The 25,723-nt window shown below is 37.9% G+C and overlaps 5 protein-coding genes across 5 annotated transcripts; 3 read left to right on the forward strand and 2 right to left on the reverse strand.

Annotated features, from left to right (window-relative positions):
- Positions 1-5,444: 5,444 nt before the first annotated feature.
- On the forward strand, positions 5,445-8,008 carry LOC104230148 (copper transport protein ATX1). Its single transcript, XM_009782884.2, has 3 exons — positions 5,445-5,607; positions 6,750-6,825; positions 7,710-8,008. Exons 1-3 carry the CDS (start codon positions 5,599-5,601, stop codon positions 7,883-7,885), a joined length of 261 nt encoding a protein of 86 aa, XP_009781186.1. The 5' UTR covers positions 5,445-5,598; the 3' UTR covers positions 7,886-8,008.
- Positions 8,009-10,374: 2,366 nt separating this feature from the next.
- On the forward strand, positions 10,375-11,889 carry LOC104230149 (peroxidase 5-like). The gene is made up of 2 exons (XM_009782887.1): positions 10,375-10,645; positions 10,958-11,889. Exons 1-2 carry the CDS (start codon positions 10,406-10,408, stop codon positions 11,720-11,722), a joined length of 1,005 nt encoding a protein of 334 aa, XP_009781189.1. The 5' UTR covers positions 10,375-10,405; the 3' UTR covers positions 11,723-11,889.
- Positions 11,890-15,489: 3,600 nt separating this feature from the next.
- On the reverse strand, positions 15,490-19,926 carry LOC138868442 (uncharacterized). The gene is made up of 4 exons (XM_070145996.1): positions 19,729-19,926; positions 18,520-19,515; positions 16,918-17,518; positions 15,490-15,638 (listed from the first exon to the last, which is right to left on the reverse strand). Exons 1-4 carry the CDS (start codon positions 19,924-19,926, stop codon positions 15,490-15,492), a joined length of 1,944 nt encoding a protein of 647 aa, XP_070002097.1.
- On the reverse strand, positions 19,923-21,141 carry LOC138868443 (uncharacterized). The gene is made up of 2 exons (XM_070145997.1): positions 21,098-21,141; positions 19,923-20,307 (listed from the first exon to the last, which is right to left on the reverse strand). Exons 1-2 carry the CDS (start codon positions 21,139-21,141, stop codon positions 19,923-19,925), a joined length of 429 nt encoding a protein of 142 aa, XP_070002098.1.
- A 2,328-nt stretch (positions 21,142-23,469) lies between these two features.
- Positions 23,470-24,896, forward strand: LOC104230150 (peroxidase 5-like). The gene is made up of 2 exons (XM_009782888.2): positions 23,470-23,734; positions 24,047-24,896. Exons 1-2 carry the CDS (start codon positions 23,495-23,497, stop codon positions 24,809-24,811), a joined length of 1,005 nt encoding a protein of 334 aa, XP_009781190.1. The 5' UTR covers positions 23,470-23,494; the 3' UTR covers positions 24,812-24,896.
- Positions 24,897-25,723: the final 827 nt, after the last annotated feature.

A 25,723-nucleotide genomic window follows, 5' to 3' on the forward strand; every position in this document is an offset into this window, starting at 1 on the left:
GATTGAAGAGGGAATCAAGGGGAAATACTTGGAGGTAAGATTTATGGACTTAATACTCGATCCTATTATGATTTCTACCTAATTAAACATGGAATTTGTGGAATCTAAAGCCTAAAAAATTGGAAGTTAGGGCTTGGAAATTAAAGACTTAAATCTAAGGATTTGGGGGGCCATTTGTGGTCGGATTTTGGTATTCTTGATATGTATGAACTCGTGAGAGTGTAAGGATTCTAGTTTTGTGATTTTTGTCGGAATCCGAGACTTGGGACTAGGGATCTGGTTTGTCCAATTTCGGGATTCTTGATGTAAATTGGTTATTTTCGAGTGAGCTTTGTTCCCTTAGCATATTTTGATGGTATAATTCTGTTTTTGGATAGATTTGGAGCATTCAGAGGCCGATTCGAGAGACAAAGGCATCGCGGGCTAGAGTTTGGACCGGATAGAGGTAAGTAATGATTGTAAATGTTGTCATGAGAGTATGAAACACCGGATTTCACATCGTTGTGCTCTTTTGAGGTGACACACACGCTAGGTGACAAGTGTGAGGTCGTGCACCGTTGGGGATTGTGACTTAGTCCGTCCCGTATGACTGTTAAACCGCGTATTTGATTGAAAACTTGTTGATATCATTGTGTTTTGGAAATTATTACCATGTTTTGGGCTGAATGCCATATTTGGGCCTCGTGCCAACTGTTTTGGACCCTTAGGGGATTTTTACTACTATTCCTCATTGTTTTGACTTCGTATTTATGCTCAGTCATGCTGTATTCTACTGTTTTCACAACTTATCCATATTTACTCGTTTTTGATATTTTAAATGATATTTTGGATTGAGCATCGTGTTTTACTATTGCCCGAGTGGCTTGAGAGATTTCTGACTAAGTGAGGCCGAGGTATTGTGTTGTGAGGATACAATGGGATCGGGTTGCGCGCCACAACAATGTTGTTTGATTCATGATTACGAGGCCGATGGCTTGATTTGTTACGCCACGAGGTGGCTTGTTATGAGGACGAGTGCATGTTTGATTATGCCACGTGATGGCTTGTTATTGCGCTTGGGCTGTAAGGAGCCCTTCCAGGAGTCTGTACGCCCCTAGTGATCGCGGGTACCTAGTGTGAGATGTGTTATAGCCCGAGGGGCTGTTGTTGTTTCATGTTATTTCCCGAGGGGCTGATACGAGTGATTGTGAGATAGCCCGAGGGGATGGTTCTTTTGGTATTTTGCCCGAGGGGCTGATTTATGTTTTTACCCTTTTTCCATGTTTTCATCACTTGTTTGAACTGCTGAAAGATGTTTTAAAGAGGTTATTACTGAACTAAGGCGTTTTACGAGCTTTTACTGTTTTATTGCATTGCTCTAGTTTTATATTGTTTTGTTGTAGCATTATGCTGTATTTTACGTGTTTTCTTATCCTCAGCTGCCTTTATTTTTATTACTTACTAAGTTGGTGTACTCGCATTACTCCCTGCACTCTGTGTGCAGATCCAGGAGTCTCGGATCACGCTAGCTAATGCTGATTTGCTTCCTAGCAGGCTTGTTCGGAGTTGACTAGGTAGCTGTTCGGCGTTCGCAACTCAGTGCTTCTCCTTCCTATCCTTATTTCCTTTTGTACTAGACTTGTATTAGACTATGTTATCTTTTCATACTCTTAGACAGATTTTAGATGCTCATGACTAGTGATACCTCGATGTCGGGCTGTGTTTGTTTCCACACTGTTCTATTCCACTCTATATTTTGGGATTTATAGTTTATTAATGACTTTAAATGAATTATTATATCTGCTTAGTTGGTTTGGGGGTTTGTGTCGACTGGCCTAGTTTTACGATAGGCGCCATAACGACAGGGTCCGTTTTAGGGTCGTGACAGTTACAATGGGAGGAGGCGACCTATCATGCCTAGGGGAGGCAATGGGCGTCACATATTTGCCTAGGGTTTCACAGCTCTCGTTGATAGCATTCTTGAGGTTGGTCCTCTCTCCTTGGTTACCTGCCATGTATATTTTTGTACGTGCAAAGAAAGTTCTCCGGGTTTGTGAGGTTAGCGACTTACGTCAGCTACAAATCTAAAGGAAACTAAAAATTTAACTAAAAAATTCCCACAGACGGCGCCAAACCGTTTGACGAAAAATATTGATTTTGGCTCACCCAATTATATTTCTTCAACAAAGGATTAGTCTTAGTTAAAAATAATATCCAAAGATGGAGCTACGTGTGTAAAACCAATAAATAATGTATACTATCCAGATGGTAATAAATATGAGCAGAAATAGTGATATTCAACGATCTAAAAAGAAGGAATATGACACTAAATAGTAATAAATTACAATATATGGTATTTATATAAATAAATTGTATGAGTCACTCATAAAGGGATGAGATCTGGGGATATTCTTTCAGACAATGATGAATGATTGAGAAGTCTTTCGAACCTTCGTATTGTTCTTGGAATCTTGGTAAAAAGGTTCTTTTTGTATATATGTGATAAGACTAGATTCTCTCTTATAAAGTCAATGTATTCTTTACAAATGAATATTTTGTTCTTCCTATCATTGTGTCTCTTTATTTATAGGGAACATGTTCCTTGAAACTCTAATAGTACAAATGCAGAGAATATCTACTAAAATATTCTCTTTAATGTCCTATCTTGAAACTAACCGTTATAACTCTGTAGCACTTGATGACTCCTCGACCTCAGTCCTTACTGACTCTTCGACCATGATTTTCATTGTTTCTTAAACTACTTTGACACGTGGCGGCCTGAGAATGTATCGTTAATGCTATCTTGACTTAATTATTTTAGGGATAGATTTTGATCCATATAGACCACATTTCCATTTAAGAGAATTCCATAATTTTGTTCTTCCGTAATATCATAATATGGCAGCCATGATTTCTCTCCTCTCATCATTTTCCAAAATAAAAAGAACACTATCTATTGCATCAAACCTTCAACCAGGCATTCTATAATTTAGTCAAATGAGGACCAACGTAACACTGCATCGCCTAGAAGAAGGCAGAACTAGAATTTGAAGTTTATGGGTTTTGAATTGCTACCGAATTCATAGTTCGTCAAGTTACTAGGTTCGCAATTAAAAATTTATATATTTAACAAGCTTCTTAATATAAATAAAGGAACTAAGCAAAAACTATTGGTTTCGTCCAAATCCATATCTCATATATACCTACTGTGACAAAAACTGAAGATGCCTTGTGGGACTTATTCCTCAAACCTGAAATTTTTGCAGCAGTTATGTATTTCTATTCTTCTGGGAATTAAGCCAATACTTTTCCTCGAATCAAATAATGCACTCTTAGTAGACCAAGTTACCTTGAGGATAATTCATAAACAATTATAGTAACTAACGAGTTTTGACTCTTATTCACCAAGCTGTACAAGACGAAAATATGTATATTAAATTAGATGTATAGAATGTGATGCCAATACTTGGAATAATCAATTTGAAAATGCAATGAGCATATCATGGCTGTCCAAGTTCATATGTTACCCTTAAATCTCGCATTGAGAATATGCTCATGCATTATGTGCTACATATTAAAAGGGTAATAATTGGATGGCAAGAATTCTTTCGCCCCCAATCAAAAGTCATGAACTTTTTTCTAGGAATTGATTTACGTTTTATATTCCATATGAATCTCAATTAATCAGACTAGTAGATTTCAAGTCCTAAATACTTAAAAAGCGCAAAAGTTAATCAAACTAGCGAGCATGGACATATAATATCTCTGATTATACTTCATGAAGTTTAAGGAACTATAGAACTTGATATATATACTACCCCAAAATAAGGTAAAAATAGAGAATGAAGTACTTGAAAAACTTTAACTCTATTATAGAGGTATATACGACTTTGAAATCAAGTGGTGTCATTCGACAACGCATGTCAACATTATTTGAAAAATAATGCAAAATAAAATTAATTTGTGATAGAAACTAAAGTCTGTGAATCACAAAACGCTAAATTTAGTTTTAACACTATACAAATTAATCTTAATTAACAATAGGTCAACACTGCTTGAACAATTTTCACGCAACACTGCCTCCATTGGCATTTGATGATCAGGGGTGGAGGCAGAAGCTGATATACATATGGGTTTGACCGAATACAATAACTTAAACAATGTATTTTTGGTCAAGAAATTTATTAAATATATATATAAATATTTTAGAACTCAGTCATTAACACTTGAAATCATCGTTTTAAAATTCAAAAATTATAAAGTTAAAATCCTGACTCTATCCCTAATAATAACTCCTCCAAGTTCAACCTTCAATGAAATTCCTCGTAGTTAACTTGAAATTTTGTCAAGGATATAGAGGATCGACTTTTTCAAGATTAAAATTAAACTCGTCTGGAATGGATGGCCTAAAGAAAAATGATTTTTTCATGTCCTTAGGTAAAAGGAGGAGAATAAGAATATTTTATTATTTATCATTCGGTTCACGAGCTTGTACTGCATAAAGGACATGGTACTGCATTACAAAGTGCATGTACTACTACTACCATTGAAAAGAAAAAAAGAAAAAATAGGAAGAAGTATTTTGTACTGCTCTAAATTTGATAAAGTTTGGTTGAGGAAAATGAATGTTAGGTCCAACGAATACCTCTTTCTTTTCTTTATTTATGCATCTAATCTAATTCTAAAGCTAATTTGTCCGATTAATTTTGATTCATGCTGAGTTGGTCACTCAAAGGTAAAACACTGCTCAATCATTAGAACGTTCTCTGTTTTTCATATTTAAATTCGAGACTTTTGTGAAAAACATTCTTCTCAATAAAAAACATAACATTATGAGATGAATATTGTTCTTCACAATGTTATATATATAGTATTTTTAATTTATATGTACACATAAATTAAGCCAAGGTTTTATCAAAATAACATCGGTGTGCATACGAACTATCATATCTTGACCCCGACTTTGTAAATACACATTAAGTTTGTTGTTGCTGTAAAGTATATATATATATCCTCCATTAGTTATCATATCTACTTCTGTTAATCGTGTTATTGATTTCTTATAGTCTATCCATCATGTTATAGCATGATATTATTTATAAAAAGTGTTCCAAGTATTCGAAAAGTAATATAAGTGATTTTAAGTAAAAAATAAATAAATAAATTTTGTAATTTTTCATTGAAAAGATTAACCGAACACAAAATTATTTCTTTGATACTAACATAACATTTCTCTAATGCTTAAATTAAACACAAACTGTTATTATCTTAAAATACCTATCTAAAATCAATTTTTGACAAAAAAACACTTGCTAAATTTACCAGATTTTAGAAATTTAGCCAAATAAGCAATTCTTTTTAAAAAATAAACTGATGTACTGTGTTAACCGGTGGGTAAACTAACTAAAATCAAATCCCAAATTAACCGTTTCCTTATATAATTTGTTTTTAAAATAAAAGACAATAAGAAAGAATTTTTTTTTCCATTTTGTAATGTATAAATAGCAGGCCTTTGACACCTCTCATATCACACCATTCAAAGGTCCAAATTTTCTCTCTTGACTTTTTGTATCAAACCATTCTTTTCTTCAAAAACCTCTCAAGTTTCTTCTCATAATCATGTCTCAGGTACTTTTAATTTTCCTATTCTTTTCAAATTAGTAATTTTAAACCATAATTTTGAATTTGTTCTTTGAAGGGTTTGATGAAATTTACATGTTTAGTGGGATTTTCGATTTGAATTTTGGAATGAATATGTTGTTATAATGGGAAGAAAATCCCCAACTCGTTTCCCAACTCTTTTGAGATTAAGGTGTAGTTAATTGATTGATTGAATGGGGGTAGAAAATCACTCTTACATGATTATGAGGTTTTTTCCTCTGCTTTTCAATGTTTAGGCTTGAGTTTTTCTCTTCCATATGCAGAGAAACTAAGTTCAAGATTCAAATTTTGGTTTTTATATGCTGTCTGACTTTGTTAATTTTAAAGAGTAATCTTGAATTAATTAATTGAAGGGTTTGGTAAGCTTTGTCTGTTTAGTGGGAAGTTGATCTGGTTTATTCTTGTTTCAGCTGATAAGATATGGTTTTGGAATGAATTTACTGTTTTAATATGAAAAAATCACTCTTGACATGATTATGAGTTATGACTGTTTGAAGATGAATGAATTTCTTAGTGTTTGCTACTGTGTTTGGTAGCTGTATTCGGCTATTTCTTGGGTTTTTAAGTAGTTGACTTTGTTCAAAAAGTGCTTTTCTAACAAGAGTTTCTCAAAGAAACAAGAAAGCAGTTAATTGATGAATTTGAATGAAGGAACACTTTTTCTTGTTTAGGAGCTTTGACACAAAGTGTCCATTTAAGTATTTCACTTAGACGAAACCGGCCCTTTACATGTCGTGGTTCACAGATATCTTCCTTCAAATATATAAAAAAATTGTCGAAGTTAAGCTCGAAATTTGAAACGACTCTTAGTTTCTTCTTTTGGTTGAAGAGGGGGTTGGGGATTGTTTTTCTTTGTTGGGGTTGGGCGGGGGTCATCTGATACCACAGCTGCTAAACGCTCTATAAAGTCGAGCATCATATGTTCAACGGTTGTTGCGAGTCTTGTGACACTTGAAAAGATTTAAACAGTAAGTAGCTTAAACTTACAAAAGCTTCATGCCATGCTGGCTAGTTGATGAATGTGCTATTTGCTTATGTTATGCTATCATAACTGTACATCTCTGCAACTGTCAATTTAACGCAAATTTTTTTACCCCTTGTGATGACAGACTGTTGTTCTCAAGGTTGGCATGTCATGCCAAGGCTGTGTCGGAGCTGTAAAAAGGGTGCTGGGGAAAATGGAAGGTAAACTGCTGTACTAGGATTCTTATTGGTTTACAACATTTAACTTACTAGCCTCCTGTGTAAGACTGCCATGATAAGATCAGTTTAAGATTATTCCTTATTACTAGCAGAATATATTGCTCCCTCAGTTTCATTTTATATGAGCTTGTTCCCAAGAAAATGATACCTTTCTATACTTAGAAACTCTTTGACTTTAAACTTCCTATTCCACACTTAATGCCATGCTCGTATGATCATTGAAATGTCATGATGTCATGACACGTTTAAAACCATAAGTTCTAATGGTTTAGTATGTGTCAAAGTCTTTATTTCTTTCTTAAACTCTATGCCCAGTCAAACACTGCCATCATAACATTACTTGTCATATGGATGCTTTCTATTGTATATTCTCCCATGCCTGCTGCAAAGCTACAGTACACATGCTTGCTTGCTTATTATTATATGGGAAAAGTTATCTTGTCATATCTGCATATCTCTGAAAAAACATCAGCTGTGGTTGGTTCATCCATCTTTCCGTAAACTATGAAATTGTTGTTTGTAGTCTATTCTATTTGAGTAGAACTTGGCCAAGAATGCTCCTCTATAGTCCTCGTCATCTTTCTCACTCGACCACATGTAGTTGACTGTACCATTAATGGTGAGAATAGCTTCAGTCAGTCACCCTACACCATATGTCAAACATTCCTTCTTTTGACTGCTAACTCAATCACCGATCGGAATCTTCTCCATTCTGCTAAAGGGCTTTATCAAGAAGCCTGCGATTATCGGATAGCATTATGCATCACTAAAGAACGAGAGCTTGAGTCGCTTTTTGCTTATAGGTCTCATAACAGATAAATATCGGTAAAATATCAACTCATGTTTTCTTTATAAACCATCTTCAGGTGTAGAAAACTTTGACATTGATCTGAAGGAGCAAAAAGTGACAGTAAAGGGAAATGTTCAACCAGAAGCTGTTCTCCAGACTGTTTCAAAGACTGGAAAACCAACATCTTTCTGGGAAGCAGGGGAACCGGCTCAAACTGAAGAAAAGCCTGCAGAAGCTGTTGGTACAGCTTGATGGTGTCTAATGGCCTGGAATTGTATGTCAAGGCTTGTGATTTATACGACTTTATCAAGAATTCCTTTGTGTAATATGAGGCTTGAACAGTTAAAATCTAAAATTGCAATAAGTTCTTGAGCATTTGGTGTTGTTTTCTTTGATATAGATATCAAGTGCATTGATTTATCTCTCTAGTTAAACATCTGAGAAAACAAATTTGTCAGGAATTTAATGCAAGTAACCTTAAGAAAATGCTTCCTTTAGGTATATGTGATGGAACCTTCAGCTTTCCTGCATTGGTTTAACGATTGGATTCCTTGCTTAGTTTTCTCTGTTGAGGGAACATGTTCCAAGGTTTTACCTTTATTGAAACACCCATAACCAAATTCACATTATCATACAACATATGCTTCAGTCCCAAGCAAGTTGTGGTCGATTATGTGCATCCTCACATTGTATCGAGAGGATTTATAAATTTACTGGTTGTATTCTATTTAATGCTTACTGACAATTTAGCGCAAGCTTCCTCCTTTATCCGGGTTTGGGAGTAACAACGTGAGCAAGCTCACACGGGCAAAGTTAAATCATTCTTATTATCATCTCTCTCTGATAAATCATCCTTCTTCCATATCAAATGATTCCGATTACAGTACAATTACCAGATGGCTTGTATGTCATAGAAATGGAACTGATCTAAGGGCAGCCTAGTATATCCAAGAAAATTTCAACATTGCAGTTCCTAGTATGGACAATCATGTTTTGTTTTAAGCTACTAAACAATTCCAACCAATTTGAAATTGGTCCTTTCTTAAACTATTCACTGTATGTTTGCTCCCAATTGTTCATCACAAAATCTTCACATGCAGTTTAGATTCTTATATTGTGCAAGAAGAAGAGAAACTTGAGAACAAGTCCCAATGTCTTGGCACTACTTCTACATGTTATTGGGTCTAGGTAACCTTTCATATAACCCAATAATTAAGAAACAATACCTATAGTAAACTCCTATTTCAATAGTCAAGGTTGTAAATGATCCTTTTTTAAAAAAAAATAAAAAATAACGGTAGTGTACTAATCAACTTGTGCACGCTTTGGCTATTCTACTAGCTACTGCTACGTATCATCAGTACAGTCGAGTAACTCTGTGCACAAAGGCTTAGGCAGATGAGGATATATGCGGATTTACAATTTGAAATTTATGGATTCCTACAACAACCTCAAGTTAAAATACAATGGATAATTGGGTTTACAGTCAAATATTTATAGATATTTTATGGATCTCTTAATAGATATGTAGGGTTCGGGCAAAGCTACTAGGTTCACGAGAACCCATAGGTTACAAGTCAGATCCGCCTGATCTGTCATATATTTCACCCACCTCATTGACCTTTATGGCACACCTTTATTGTTGTTTATCCGCGTGGATAGGGTTGATTCAGTGCATTAGTTACGGGTTCCCGTGAATCCAATAACTTTTGCCTAGATCCGGTATTTGTATTATAAGAATAATTAGCTTGGAACCTGGTCCGTTAATCCAGTTATTGTTGTATATTAACTTGAGATTTCTGTAGGAACCCATAAACTTAAATTCTGAATCCGCCTATGCGCGTGGAAGTATCACATATTTTGGTTGACCAATTTCAAATTATTAGCTTAAGAGGACGATCATTTCTATAGAGGGTGTTAATTTTCTTATGGGAGAGCTTAGATGGAAAGCCAAAAATACAGCTCTGCAGAATAAGGAATAATTTTCTTTGGCAGTACTTAATTAATCTTCTTTGACACAAGCTTTTTTTAAGTAGCAGAGAGCAGGTTTCCTCCTTTTATACAATAGGAAATGGAGTTCGTGGTATAAGTTATCAGGAAAGACTTAAATTAGATGTGGAAAAGAAAAGTCAGACTTTTTATAACTTATAATAAGGAGTTGACATTACCAGAAAGAGAACATAGAGGCTACCAACTAATTAATCAAATAAACAAGCAAATTTGACCTTCAAATGGAATTTTTTTATACATTAAGAAATTTTATGTAAATTTTTGGTTCTAAAAGAATGAGAGTTTGAACTCATGAAATACAATTTGCCTATAGATTTTGCATTGTGACTCAAGTTTTCCAGAACCAAGAATCTCCTGCTTTTCTGCCAACATCTATTTTACCTCATTAAATTTGATAATTCGTTAAAAAATAATCAATTTCCGTTCAGGTAAACTACAGTAAATCAATTCAGATTCTTGGTTATCGATCATCTTAGCCACCCTATGAGCACTATCGTACTGTCAACTTAAAATTTTCATGAATATAATAAAGTGGTAGCTGTTGAACTCTTCAAAGTTGATAGAAACTAAAGAAAACTTCAACCTTTGCAGTTAGTATTACAGGCAATCATGTTCTGTTTTAATATTGACATAAGATTCCTTCGTTACGTGCTGGAAGTAGATACAAGGCATATTGCAAACTATAAATACTCCGCGGTGTACATAAATTATACATCACCTGTTTAAGCTATAGTAGCTAGCTGTTCTTAATCCGAAAAAAGAATGGATTCAAAGGGCTTCAATTGTTCAGTTATTGCACTTGTTTCTTGCATGGTTTTATCCTTTTCAGTCTCTTCCTTGGCCAAAAAACAACAACACTGTCCGCTTAAAGTTGGTTTCTATCAACATACTTGTCCCTCTGCTGAATCCATTGTGAGAAATGTTGTGTACAAAGCCGTTTCTCGTAATCCAGGCATTGCTGCGGGCCTTATCAGGCTACATTTTCATGACTGCTTTGTGAGGGTATGTTATGTCCTTTTGTCTAATATGCTAGTGTTCTCTTAACAATTTCATTATTTCATTAACATATTATGTCTCAGTACGCCCCACACGTGGGAGCCTCATTAGTTTTCATGGACCAAATATGCGGAAATACTTTTTGATATTTCGGTGGTGGTGAGATTTGAACTCAAAATCTCGACTTGCTCTGTTACCATATTGAATTGTGTGATCGTCCCATTAAGCCTTTAAATGAGGTTGTCACATAGTTCAACAAGTGCTACACTTGATAATTTCGTTAACTTAATATTTTTTTCTGCAATTTATGTACTTTAGGGATGTGATGCATCTGTGCTATTGGATGGACCAAATTCAGAAAAGGAAAGCGTAGCAAATAAGAACAGTTTACGAGGTTTTGAGGTGATTGATGCAGCTAAAGCTAAGCTTGAGGCTGCATGCCCTGGAACTGTCTCGTGTGCAGACATTCTCGCCTTTGCTGCTCGTGATAGTTCTTACAAAGTAGGGAAAATAAACTATGCTGTCCAAGCAGGACGCCGTGATGGACGCGTTTCTATCAAGGATGAGGCTTTACCTAATCTTCCATCTCCATTTGTTGGTGTCAAGGAACTGATCAAGAGCTTTGCAAGAAAAGGGATGTCGGTTGATGAAATGGTCACCCTCTCTGGTGCACATTCTATTGGTATTGCTCATTGCGCTGTTTTTGCAAATCGGCTATACCCTCAAAACAAGCAACAAAATCTGCCAATTGATCCTGAATATGAAAGAATGTTAAAGTCCATTTGCCCACCAGAAGCACTTACAAATGGAACAGGAGTCGCTAACCCTGCGAATCTTGATGTCCTAACACCAAACAGGTTGGATAATAGATACTACATGGATTTGAAGAGTAAGAAGGGGCTATTAGTTTCTGATCAAACATTGATGAGTAATCCTAAAACTGCAAAAATGGTGAACTTCAACGCGAGATATGGGCGCGTGTGGGGTAAGAAATTCGCAGATGCAATGGTGCATATGGGTACCTTGGATGTCCTCACAGGGTGGAAGGGTGAAATCAGGAAGAACTGCCATTTTGTGAACTAATTTGTCATGCTTTTGCCTTTTCAGTTTTGTAAAGGTTTCCAGTACTATTTCAGCCTTCTTGTTATTGTTATTTTGAGTTGCATACATCCTATGTAACTGAGGATGGTTCAATCTTTGTACAATTGTTACAGATGAATCTTCTTAATAGAACTTATTCTTGATTAGAAGTTTCTTTGTGAAAGAAAGAATTTACTTTTACTTCTTTTCGCACTTTGAAGGGAGCCTTGGTGTAACCGGTAAAGTTGTTGTCATGTGAACAAGAGGTCATGGCTTCAAGTCGTGGAAACAGTCTCTTGTAGAAATGCAGGGTAAGACTGCATACAATTGACTTTTGTGGTACAGCCCTTCCCTGGACCTCGTGCATAACAGGAGCGTAGTGCACCGGGCTGCCCTTTCTTTTCGCACTTAAGAATTACTTCTATTTAAGCTAGTGTGACATTCTGCGCGAACTTGGAAATACAAAAGTTCTGCAAAAATGAAAGATCCTTCGAGGTGAAATACATTTCTATCTTTAAATCACTTTGATAATGATCTTTTTCTTTATTTCTTTTTTAAGGTCCAAAAATTGGTGTGTTTCCCTAAATTAATAAGGCCAATTTTCAAGGTTGAGATAGGCTCAAAACCTTGTGCTGCAACTGAATTAACATCTCTAGAATCAGCAAAAAGAAAATGAGAGACTTCTTAGGTTCTGCGTATGTCAATTCCACTACAGCTATGAGTTTAAAGCTCATCATATGCACCTCATATCTGATATTGATCACGTCTAACTATGCCTTATAAAAAAAGACAAAGCGATTGTTGTAAATATAATCCAAGTATTTAGCCCAGAGTCGAATTTACAGGGAATTAACCTACCAATTACTCTTGTTATACTCACTGAATTTTTCATAATCAACTTTCCAGATATTTTGAATAGCAATTGGAAATATTTTTACTAACTATAACTGAATGAAAGCAAGTAAACTAAAAGCTAACTATGACTGGGTTGTATGCAAATAAGAGAAGGACCTAAGGTTATGATTTCCCCTATTGATAGAATCCCGTCCTGTTATGTTTTGCATAGAATTGCCTAATCGTCTCTATCGATCATGAACACTCTTACTAAATCTCTCTCGAGTAATTACAACAATTTAGTAGACGCACTCTCCCGAGTTACGCTAGCTGACTTTTATTACAGCTCACTTAAGATCGCACCCAAGGCTTCGTTATCCCTAATCCCGCCTTTAAACCCTCGGTTATTGATCCCTCATATACTTTGGGAATGGTGTTGTTTAACAATTACCTAAATATGCACTCTCTCCCAAGTAATACATACTAAATAGGCACAACTAATTGAGGATCCTATCAATTAACTACAAAAAGAACGTAGTTGAACAAATAGAGATTAAACGGGGCAAACTATATTAATATAACATGAAGTTCATTCTTCAACAGGTTCCATCAAAACCCTAGACTAAATATTTAGCTACTCATAATCGTATTCATACTAACAACAACAAAATTCATCATAAATGATAAAATACAAAAGGAAGAAAGGAGGATCTGAGGGGCTTCCCTTGCTTCATTTAGCTCCAAACGCTGTCCTAAGTCCTCATAAGCGCAATTCGCTCCTGCAAAACATGAAATGCACAATTAGAACCAATTTATCGTCATTTAACTATCCTAGAACAGTGCACACAGTCAAATTGGGGCATAAACATTCGCCAAATTACATAAATCTAGCCTATTATCAACACCCCACACTTAAATCATTGCTAATCCTCGAGCAATCCACCATACTCTATAAAGCGTCCTTCACTAAGCTTTTCCCCTAACGTATCACACCAAGAACAAATCACCAAAGTCACGTCTAGTAGTGTACAATCTTTGCCCCAAAAATCGACTCTCACGTGCCGTGCAATATTCGTACTTACTCAAATTACTCTATATAGAAGTCAAGACTTACCTTTCCTTCGTAAATCATATGCCCTTACATCACACAAGAGAGTAGTTTCACAAACAATAATATTAAGAATAATTAGGAATTTATATAGAAAAAATCCGCACACTCTCCGAAAGAAAATTCATATGCCACACAGATGTACCATAGGCTTGCCCGTAGTGTACTACTCTACTATTCGAGCCCATTTAGTCTAAGATCATTAAGGACTTCATTTGGTTGTAATGTAGGCTAAGGGACGAGTAGGATATATTTGGATATAGTGACTAACCTCCCTAAGCACTTTTAATACAATCACATTAGCATTCAAAATCATACTTATGTCAAACCATTAGGTGCAATTGTGTCAAGTCACCACTTATCAAATACTACATTTACTCATTCTCTTTTTTTCTTTTTTTAAGTGGTGCTTGTTCTTTTACTTTTTCAAAATACTGAACCTTATTATCTATTTCATTGGTTCCATTCAAAAACCAAACCACCACCCCACATTTTAGCTTTTACATATTTCATAACCATTCAAGTACTCATGAGAGGTAAAAAGGGTTCAAATAATGTGGTTGCTAAGGAAACAGGCTTATAGTCTCAACGGGGTTAACTACAATGTATTGCATTTAGGTGGGTCTACTTTATATATCTGGCTTAACAAAGAAATGCCTATATCACTTCTAAGACTGAATAAAGCTACTATTTCGCTTTGCAAACACATGGAGCAAGTTCTAGCCATCAAATGCAGAGCATAGAATACAGTACAACTCACACACACATGGTACATGACTCACTCCAGATTGGCTTATCAAGACACTCTCGTTTGAGTACTTAAGTCAGTTGCAAATATACAATTTAAGTCACTCTAGCAAGAATCAACCATTGAGACTAAGCATCACACTCTAGTGTCTACTGTTTTCAAGTGTATCAACGGCAAGGGTTTCTCTTTCTATTTCAGCTCGTAGCCCATCAGAACTAACTAAAACTAGAAACAAAATAAATAAAAACTAACTACACCCGGTTCAAGCAAAACCCTTGGAAAAGAACCGTGGCCCAAATAAAAATCAAGGGGGAGTTACTATACTACCTAAAATAAAAAAAAAAAAAAATGGTATTTTCTTTAGACTTACTTCCCTCAAAAAAACTGTCTAGAAGATCTGTCATCAGGAAGAGTCCAACATATTTCTGTTTTTATTTTTTATTTTATTTTTTATATATTTTTTTAATTTTATTTTTACGTTGACTTAGACCCGGGAAAAAGAACACATACCTTTTCACCGGACAACGGGTGAACATCTCCTCATGAATCACCTTGGCCACGTCAAAGCTGTGGCCAATCATAAAGCACCAAATCAGAGCCGTCCGATGACCATTCACCTCCGTGGTGTTGGAAGACGAGATCAGGTGGTTGTTGATAACATACAACCAGCACTTCTTTTCAAAGGTTAGCGCCGCGGAGTGAAACTTCTGACCATACTTCATCCATATAATTTCCTTGTCGGGTGCATAGATTGTTGGAAAGAACATATCCCACTGTGTGTGTGATCTGCCATACATTTCATAGCCGTCTTCATACGGATCCACGGGAGCGGGCAGTTGGTATATCCTACGTATAGCCTCAAAAGAGGCATCCACCGCCTTTCTGCGTACTGTTACTACGCCATTCACATATTCTTTTACATTGGCGTAAAATTCACGGACAACCATCACATTTCCCTCGTCCAGCTCTTCAAAGAATATTTGGAGTCCCTGTCTTACCAGCTCATTATACAAGATAGGGCAGCCCAGCTGGAGTGACCCTATATCCATTCCCCTTTCTAGTATCGGTTTCTTAGGGGCCTTATCCGCAAAGAGATCCTGATCCTTGGCCGACGAACCTGCTACTATCAAAGGGACGAGCAGGAGCTGACCCGCGCGCCCTGGACAATCCAGCTTGACTGCTGGAAGAAGCACCTATGGTGCGTCGTTTCCTAGATGGAGCCATAGTACCTGAAAAAGGAATAACATTAGCACAACCCAAAAAATATGTGACTCAATGCGGTTACTCAGACTTCACGCGCACAATTGGTCACAATTACTCATATACACTCACTGTGGCACTTAAACAAACACCTTGTGGGCATTATATACCCACACCCCAATTCAAACATGTTGCACCCTAATACCACCACAATTTTCCCAAAATCACCTACTAAGTTAAGAGACAATTCCCACAAATATCACCACCCACAAACACTACAAATGTCTACTAAGAAAAGAAAAGAAAAGAAAAAAAAACTACTACATAATAAGAAAAAGAAAAACGAAAATCTATAAAAAAAAATGGCAAAAAGAAACCATACTTGTAGTTAGATAATGTGGGGAGAAGTGAAGAAGAGTAGGGGGTTGGGATTGAACCCTGGGAAATTTGGGTTGGGAATTTGGAGAAGGGAGAGTTTGAAGAAGATGGAATTTGAAGAAGGAGGGAGTTAGGGTTTGGGGAGGGAGGGGGCAGGGGTTTCTGCGTTGGGGATTATTGGGAGTGAAGAAGAGAGGAGTAATTAAAGTGGGGGGGGGGATAGTTAGGGAATTTAACATACAAAATAAAGACTAAAGAAAATAAAAATTATTATTAAGTTAAATAAAGCGTTAGCTGGGCGGGACTAGGCCGGTCGTAGCGCGTTACGAGCGCGGCCGCGCTAGTGAGGATAGTGTGCTTGGCCATATGCGCGACCACTAGCCTGGTCGCGCTTCTAGCACGGTCATAGCGCGGTCATGCTAGTGGTTGAGAAGCTGAGGTAGAATGTTTGCCCATATGCGCGGCCTGTAGCGCGGGCGCGCTCCTGGGCACAAACATTTTTTATTTTTTCACCTGTTCTTTCCACGTCCGTTGGACTTATCACCTACCCAAGCTCACCTGCATTGATTAGTACTTCCCAAAATCAAAATTAACAACTACTAACTATCATTGGGTTTTCTCCCAACCAGCGCCTTAGTTAATGTTATGGCACGACAGTTACAACAAATAAATGGGTTGCCTCTTATGCAACGCCTGATTTAACGTCGCGACACGACGCAGATAAGCGCATTTAAGGCTCGCTCGACCTCTGAGGTTCAATTAGATGGATCTCTGACACTTCCTTTGGTTCATTCCTGACCACATATAGTTTCAATCTCTACCCATTGACTCTAAATGTATGAGAGTCTTTCTCTGAGGCAATCTCTACGACACCTGAAGGGAATACTTCGACCACTCGAAATGGTCCAGACCATCGTGACTTGAGTTTACCCGAAAATAGCCTTAGTCTTGAGTTATAAAGCAATACCATGTCTTTGGGATTGAAATTTCGCTCAACAATGTTCTTGGCATGCAACCTCTTCATTCTCTCCTTATACAGCCTTGTTCTATCGAAAGCAAGATATCGGAACTCGTCGAGCTCATGCAATTCTGTGACTCTAGTTGTGCCCGCAGCCTCAATGTCCAGATTTAGGTGTTTCATTGCCCACCAAGCTCTATGTTCTTTCCCAAATACCAACTTATATGGTGACATGCCAATTGGTGTTTTAAAAGCAGTTCTGTAGGCCCAAAGTGCATCATCTAGCTTTTTTTCCCAATCAGTTCTTGTGGCGTTCATAGTCTTGGTCAGTACACTCTTTATCTCTCTATTTGACTTTTTGACCTGTCCACTGGTCTGAGTATGATACGGGGTTGCCACCTTGTGGCGTACATCGTACTTTGCTAACAATTTCTCAAAGGCTCGATTGCAGAAGTGAGTGCCTCCGTCATTGATAATAGCTCTCGGGGTGGTCCCGAAACGGGTGAATATATTCTTCTTCAAAAACCCCACCACCACTCTTGCATCATTGGTGGGAAGTGCTGCAGCTTCCACCTATTTGGACACGTAATCTATAGCAATAAGTATGTACTTATTGCCAAAGAAGCTGACGAAGGGGCCCATGAAGTCTATCCCCCAGACATCGAACACTTCAACCTCTTGAATTGGGTTCATGGGCATCTCATGGCGACGATAAATGTTCCCGGTTTGCTGACATTCATTACAGCCCTTCACCTATTGATGTGCATCCTTAAACACTATTGGCCAGTAGAACCCGACTTCTAGTACTTTTGCTGCCGTCTTGACTCCTACAAAGTGCTAGCCATACGTTGATGCATGACATGCCTACAAAACAGAAGATTGTTCTATCTCGGGGACAGACCTCCGGATCATATTGTCAACAATATTCTAAATAGATAAGGTTTATCCCAGTAATACATGCGGCAGTCACGATAAAACGTTTTCTTTTGCACAGAAGAAAGGTCATAGGGAACTATACCGCTTGCTAGGTAATTTGCAAAGTCTGCATAACATAGCACTTCCTCAAGGCTTGTAGCGAGTAGTTGCTCGTTTGGAAAGATTTCCAGAATATCCTCAACCTCAACTGAGTTTTCAGCTCCCTCAAGTCGTGATAGATGATCAACGACTTGGTTTTCTGTGCCTTTACGGTCACGAATCTCAAGGTCGAACTCTTGTAGTAATAGCACCCAACGAATCAGGCGTGGTTTGGACTCCTTCTTCTCAATCAAGTACCTAAGAGTTGCATGATCAGTATATACAATTACCTTAGAGCCAATCAGGTATGATCTGAACTTGTCGAATGCAAACACCAAAACCAACATCTCTTTTTCAGTCACAGTGTAGTTCAGCTAGGCTCCACTCGACGTTCTACTAGCATAATAGAATGGGTGCATTAGCTTGTCTTTCTGTTGTCCCAGCACTGCTCCCACTGCATAGTCACTGGCGTCACACATGAGTTCGATTGGTTGCTCCTAGTCGGGGGCGACAATGATGGGTGTTATGACTAGCCTTTTTTTAACCTCCTCGAATGTTACCCTGCAATCATCAGAAAATAAGAAAGGGTGATCTTTTTCTAACAACTTACAGAAAGGGTTGACAATTTTTGAGAAGTTTTTTAAGAATCTCCGGTAGAAATCGTCATGCCCGAGGAAGCTCCTGATTGCCTTGACTGAAGTGGGGGGTGGAAGCTTTGCTATCACGTCAACTTTAGCACGATCCACCTCGATTCCCTTGCTTGATACTCGGTATCCCAAGACTATGCCCTCTTGTACCATGAAATGGCACTTCTCCCAATTAAGTACCAGGTTAGTCTCAATACATCTTTTCAACACTCGTGCCAGATTTATAAGGCACTCGTCGAATGGGTTTCCCACCACTGAGAAATCATCCATGAAAACCTCCATTATGTCTTCGACCATGTTAGTAAATATGGCCATCATGCACCTTTGGAATGTGGCAGGTGCATTGCATAGGCCAAAGGGCATCCTCCGAAAAGCATAAATGCCATATGGACATGTGAAGGAGGTATTCTCTCTGTCCTCTGGTGCAATGGAGATTTGATTGTACCCTGAGTATCCATCTAGAAAACAGAAGTGAGACCTCCCAGCCAGTCTATCAAGCATCTGATCAATGAAGGGAAGTGGGAAGTGGTCTTTTCGGGTGGCCAGATTCAATTTCATGTAGTCCATGCAAATTCTCCAGCCTGTGACAGTTCTTGTAGAGATCAACTCATTGTTCTCATTTTTTACCACCGTCGTACCACCCTTCTTAGGAACACACTGCACTGGGCTAACCCAGTTGCGGTCAGAGATGGGGAAAATGATTCCCACATCCAACCACTTAATCACCTCTTTCTTCACCACTTCCTTCATGTTGGGGTTCAGCCTTCTTTGGTGTTCTCTGGAAGGTTTGTGCCCCCCTTCCAGCAGAATTTTATGCATACAATATGCCGGGATGATCCTCTTAATGTCTGCCATGGTCCACCCAATGACAGTCTTGCACTCCTTGAGTACCTGCAAAAGTTGTTGTGCCTGCACATCTAACAAACAAGATGAAATAATAACAGGTAATGTGGAGTTAGGTCCAAGGAACTCATAACTGAGATGGGCGGGCAGTGGCTTCAACTCCAGCTTTGGTGGTTCTTCTATGGATGGCTTGGCTGGAAGAGTTTCTCTGTTTTCTAAGTGCAGGGGCTCGAATTCAAGTGTTCTATCCCAAAACCCTCTTCCCTCTAAAGCCAGCACCCATTCTACCAATTCTTTCCCATTCACCTCATCTAAATTTACCAGACATGCAACAAGAGGGTCCTTAATAGTCAACGTCTCATCATCTGCTTCTACAATTACATCCACGACATCAATAAGAGAGCAATTGACGAATTCACTCGGTCGCCTTATAGATTTATGTACATTGAATGTTATTTCCTCATCGTTCAATCTCATCTTAAGCTCCCAGTTTCACAATCAATGAGAGCTCTCCCTGCGGCCACGAATAGCCTTCCCAAAATTATGGGAATTTCTTCACCCACCTTGCAATCTAGAATCATAAAATCTGCAGGGAACACAAATTTCTCTACCTGAATCAACACATCATCTAGGATATTAGAGGGTCTTTTCACGGTTCTGTCAACGAGCTGCAATAACATAGAAGTGGGTCTAGCTCTTCTAATCCCCAACCTCTTATAGATCGCCGGGGGCATAAGATTAATGCTAGCCCCCAAATCACAAAGTGCCTTGGCAAAGGCAAAGTTACCAATAGTGCAGAGAATTGTGAAACTCCCTGGATCAGACAACTTCTCAGCAATTGGTCTAGTCACCACAGCACTGCAGGTTTGAGTTAGAGTCACTATGGCCAAGTCTTAGAAATTGAATTTTCGGGACATCAAGTCCTTCATCATTTTTGCATAACCAGGCATCTCCTTCAAAATATCAATCAATGGAATATTTACCTGGATTTGTTTCAGCATCTCCAAGAATTTCTTGTATTATTCCTCTTTTTGGTACTTGGCCAGCCTCTGTGGGAATGGTGCTGAAGGTCTCTTCTTCCCAATGATTTGGGTATTCTATTTTTCAGACACCACCTCAACTAGCGGTTCCTGGGCTATCTCAGCTTCTTTCTCAGCCTCAATCTGTGTGTTGGTTTCTTCCTGGGTAGGCTGTACTGTCACCTCTGTCAGTTTCGTTGAATCATCTAGCTCAATGGGCACTGGTACAAGCATCTCAATCTATCTGCTTTCTCGAGCCCTCTCTTTCTCCAAGTCTAAGTCTCTGCCATTACGTAGACTCATTGCCATCAACTGCTTCGGGCCTTGATCTTTTGGATTTATTTAAGTGTCTGTAGGCAATGTCCCATAAGGACGATTGTTCAAAGACATCGATATCTGGCCCATCTGCACTTCAATATTCTTTATAACTATCTCATGTGCATCTACCATTTCACTCATTTTTGCATTTGACCCAATAACCTATTGCACCATTGCCTCGAGTCTAGCAAACCCATCTTCCTATCTTCCACCATGCTGCTGCTGAGGAGGATGATGCCCCTGCTGCTTATTTTGATTGTTTTATCCATGTGGCCTTTGGTAAGGCACAATATTATTTTGAGGTTGCATACCTCCCATATTTCCATTGTTGAGCTGTGGCTGGACTGACATGCATGGCTGATTCTGTTAGCCTCAAATCTGACCACCCTGTCTCTGGCCCCCATAATTAGATACATAATTCATGTTCCCAGGGTAATTATGATGATCACTTTCTGCATTCCATTGGTTACCAATTGGCTGACTAATGCAAGATGTGCATAAGCCCCCATTGGTAGTATCTACAATGTGTACTTGCTGCTTTTATCCTGACTCTTCCACCTTTTTGGTGAGTATACTCATCTGTGTCATTAATGTGGCCATATTTTCAACAAGAGTGTTAGATAGATCTAAGGGCACTGAGTGAACTACTGGAGTGATAGGTGCATTCCTGGTTGTCCACCCCAAATTTTGTGCCATCTTGTCAAGTAGGCTCTGGCTTTCTCTCCATGTTTTGCCCAAGAATGCTCCACCAGCTGAAACATCAACATTAGCCTTCAGGCTATCTGTCAAACCCATGTAAAATCGCTGCCCTAACATCTGATCTGGAATAAAGAGGTGTGGACATATAAACAACATCCCTTTGAATCGTTCCCATGTTTCTTGCAGTGTCTGCATTGATTTCTGTTTGAAGCTCAAAATTTCATCAATTTGCTGAGCAGTCTTGTTGGGTGGATGAAACTTATTCACAAATTGCTTGACTAACTCCTCCCAAGTCGTGATGGAATTAATAGGGAACGAGTTTAGCCAAGTCTGGGCAGCTCCTGTCACTGGAATGGAAACAACAACAATTTTATTGCTTCCTGAGTTACGTTGGGCTGCCTTTGAGTTTTGCAGATTGACAGGAAATTCTTAAAGTGTTGTTGAGGATCTTCAATGTATGACCCCGAAAATAGCCCCTTGTTTTGCAACAAGTGCAGCATGTTGTTCGTGATTTGAAATGACTTGGCCTGTATCTACGGGACTAATATCGCTGTGGCCAAATTCTCTGTTGTGGGTTATGCCCAGTCATATAGAGCAGCCTCTGACACAAGAGGTGCCACTGGCGCCAATGGCGCAGCTGGGTCTAACACATTATCCCCCATGTCTAGTTCGAGTTGTTCAGTTGATTGTTGTTGTTTATTTTTCTGGTTGGCCCGATTCAAGGCCTTGAAAACTTTCTCGGGATCTGATAATGTTTCAAATACTTCACCAGTTCTCGATGAGTTTCTAGGCATGCACCTATACAACCAAGTCAACAAACGTTAAAATTTCAATGTATAGATTGAAAATAAAGAAAAATGACTACACTAAGAATTTTTGTATTTCTTTCAACTATAATTGATAACACCGTTAACTCCCCGGAAACGACACCAAAATTTGATCACGCCTAACTATACCTTATAAAAAAACAAAGCGGTCGCTGCAAATATAATCCGAGTATTTAGCCCAAAGTCGAATCAACAGGGAATTAACCTACCAATTACTCTTGTTATACTCACTGAATGTTTCGTAATCAACTTTACAGATATTTTGAATAGCAATTGGAGATGTTTTTACTAACTATAACTGAATGAAAGCAAGTAAACTAAAAGCTAACTATGGAAGTGGCGGCCTAAAGCCAAACCTTAATAAGATGCCTTTAACTTATTTCATAAAACTCATATAATAATGAAAGAAAGGACTTTCTTTTTGGTCTGCAGATCAATCAAGGTGGACATATAAATAGCTGATCAAGAATGTTTGAGTTATACAATAGGAATGGAGTTCATGGTATAAGTTATCACAAAAAGAATCAGATGAAAAAAGTCAAGACTTTCTATTCTACAACTTAAAGTAAGGAGTTGACATTGGCCATGAAAAGAGAACATAGTGGCTACCATCTAATCAAATAAAAAAAGAACACTTGACCTTTATATTAAATTTGTTTATCCACTAAAAAGATTACTGAGGGAAAATATTTTGGTTCGAAAAGAATGAGAATTTGAACTCGTGAAATCAAAATTTGCCTATGGATTAGCATAGTGAGTCAAGTTTTCCAGAATCAAGAATCTTATTCTGTTCTCCGAAAAGATGTTTTTACCTCATCAACATTTGATAAAGAGTTAAAATTAATCAATTTCCATTCAGGTAAACCACAGTAAATTAAGTCCAGATTCTTGGTTTTCAATCATATTATTTCTAGATTATCTTGTATCCTAGGACATCTTAACTTAAATTCTTCATGAATATATTAAGGTGGTATCTGTGGAACACTTCAAAAGTCATAGAAACTAAAGAAAACTTCAACCTTTGCAGTTTGTATTAGAGGCAGACATGTTCTGTTTTAATATTGACACAAAGCATATTCCAAACTATAAATACTTCACGGTGTACATAAGTTATACATCATCTGAGGAGAGCAACTAGAGGAAAAATCCGAAGTAGCTAGCTGTTCTTAATCCGAAAAAAGAATGGATTCAAAGGGCTTCAATTGTTCAGTTATTGCACTTGTTTCTTGCATGGTTTTATCCTTTTCAGTCTCTTCCTTGGCCAAAAAACAACAACACTGTCCGCTTAAAGTTGGTTTCTATCAACATACTTGTCCCTCTGCTGAATCCATTGTGAGAAATGTTGTGTACAAAGCCGTTTCTCGTAATCCAGGCATTGCTGCGGGCCTTATCAGGCTACATTTTCATGACTGCTTTGTGAGGGTATGTTATGTCCTTTTGTCTAATATGCTAGTGTTCTCTTAACAATTTCATTATTTCATTAACATATTATGTCTCAGCACGCCCCACACGTGGGAGCCTCATTAGTTTTCATGGACCAAATATGCGGAAATACTTTTTGATATTTCGGTGGTGGTGAGATTTGAACTCAAAATCTCGACTTGCTCTGTTACCATATTGAATTGTGTGATCGTCCCATTAAGCCTTTAAATGAGGTTGTCACATAGTTCAACAAGTGCTACACTTGATAATTTCGTTAACTTAATATTTTTTTCTGCAATTTATGTACTTTAGGGATGTGATGCATCTGTGCTATTGGATGGACCAAATTCAGAAAAGGAAAGCGTAGCAAATAAGAACAGTTTACGAGGTTTTGAGGTGATTGATGCAGCTAAAGCTAAGCTTGAGGCTGCATGCCCTGGAACTGTCTCGTGTGCAGACATTCTCGCCTTTGCTGCTCGTGATAGTTCTTACAAAGTAGGGAAAATAAACTATGCTGTCCAAGCAGGACGCCGTGATGGACGCGTTTCTATCAAGGATGAGGCTTTACCTAATCTTCCATCTCCATTTGTTGGTGTCAAGGAACTGATCAAGAGCTTTGCAAGAAAAGGGATGTCGGTTGATGAAATGGTCACCCTCTCTGGTGCACATTCTATTGGTATTGCTCATTGCGCTGTTTTTGCAAATCGGCTATACCCTCAAAACAAGCAACAAAATCTGCCAATTGATCCTGAATATGAAAGAATGTTAAAGTCCATTTGCCCACCAGAAGCACTTACAAATGGAACAGGAGTCGCTAACCCTGCGAATCTTGATGTCCTAACACCAAACAGGTTGGATAATAGATACTACATGGATTTGAAGAGTAAGAAGGGGCTATTAGTTTCTGATCAAACATTGATGAGTAATCCTAAAACTGCAAAAATGGTGAACTTCAACGCGAGATATGGGCGCGTGTGGGGTAAGAAATTCGCAGATGCAATGGTGCATATGGGTACCTTGGATGTCCTCACAGGGTGGAAGGGTGAAATCAGGAAGAACTGCCATTTTGTGAACTAATTTTCATTGTGAGATCAGGAAGAACCGCAATGTTGTTATTATTTTTGTATCTTTTTAATTTATAAGGGCGCTGTTCGGGTCAGCTTACATTCACATTAGCTATATCAGTGGTCTCTGCTATCTTCCACCAGGACAAGCACCAGGTAACATGGCAGGAAGAACTGCTATATTTTGCTGTGAACTAATTTGTCATTCTTTCAGTCTTCTTTTTATGGTTTTTGTGAGCTGTAAACATCCTACTGAAGTAAGGATCGACGGTTCAATCTTTGTTGAATTGTTACAGATGAATTTTCTTAATAAACTTCTATTCCTGATTGAAAGTTTCTAAAAGAAAGAATGATTACTTCTTTTCATACATTGAATTACTTCTGTTTAAACTAGTGTCACACGCTGCAAGAAAATTGGCAAGTAAGCAAAAAAAAAAAGTTTCTTTCCCAAAACACCTTTTTGAAAAGTACTTTTGAGAAAAATACTCTTAAAGTGCCTATTCAAAAGTGCTTTTCAAATTAATTAGTCAAACACAAATTGATTTTCACAAAAAATAACGATGAAGAGGCCGTTTGGTATTATTGATGATGTTCTTGTCCGGATGGACAAGTTTATTTTGCCTGTTGATTTTGTGATTCTTGACTGTGAAGTCGACTATGAGGTGCTTATAATATTGGGAAGGCCTTTCCTAGCAACTGGGAAGGCATTAGTTGATGTGGAAGCAGGGGAGCTCACCTTCCGAGGGTGAAGAAAACATTATTTATCTTTCATGTGTGCAAATCAATGATGCAGCCAAATAGTACTAAAGCTTGATCTTTTGTGGATCTTGTCACGGAGGTGATACTTGATGATACTAGTGCCATGATCAATGTGGAGGATCCTTTAGAAGCGGTATTGTTGAACCTTGAAGTGAATGAGGATGAA

The sequence above is a fragment of the Nicotiana sylvestris genome, chromosome 5 (assembly GCF_000393655.2).
Source record: "Nicotiana sylvestris chromosome 5, ASM39365v2, whole genome shotgun sequence".
NCBI lineage: Eukaryota > Viridiplantae > Streptophyta > Magnoliopsida > Solanales > Solanaceae > Nicotiana > Nicotiana sylvestris.

Coding starts and splice junctions, on each gene's coding strand:
- LOC104230148 (XM_009782884.2), top strand. Junction 6,826..7,709: donor GGTGCTGGGGAAAATGGAAG/GTAAACTGCTGT, acceptor AACCATCTTCAG/GTGTAGAAAACTTTGACATT.
- LOC104230149 (XM_009782887.1), top strand. CDS start 10,406: ATGGATTCAAAGGGCTTCAATTGTTCAGTTATTGCACTTGTTTCTTGC. Junction 10,646..10,957: donor TTCATGACTGCTTTGTGAGG/GTATGTTATGTC, acceptor TATGTACTTTAG/GGATGTGATGCATCTGTGCT.
- LOC138868442 (XM_070145996.1), bottom strand. CDS start 19,926: ATGAGATTGAACGATGAGGAAATAACATTCAATGTACATAAATCTATA. Junction 19,516..19,728: donor GGAAAGAATTGGTAGAATGG/GTGCTGGCTTTA, acceptor TTAGATGTGCAG/GCACAACAACTTTTGCAGGT. Junction 15,639..16,917: donor AAGACTAAGGCTATTTTCGG/GTAAACTCAAGT, acceptor TTCCTTTTTCAG/GTACTATGGCTCCATCTAGG.
- LOC138868443 (XM_070145997.1), bottom strand. CDS start 21,141: ATGCATGTCAGTCCAGCCACAGCTCAACAATGGAAATATGGGAG. Junction 20,308..21,097: donor CAACAATGGAAATATGGGAG/GTATGCAACCTC, acceptor TCAAACCTGCAG/TGCTGTGGTGACTAGACCAA.
- LOC104230150 (XM_009782888.2), top strand. CDS start 23,495: ATGGATTCAAAGGGCTTCAATTGTTCAGTTATTGCACTTGTTTCTTGC. Junction 23,735..24,046: donor TTCATGACTGCTTTGTGAGG/GTATGTTATGTC, acceptor TATGTACTTTAG/GGATGTGATGCATCTGTGCT.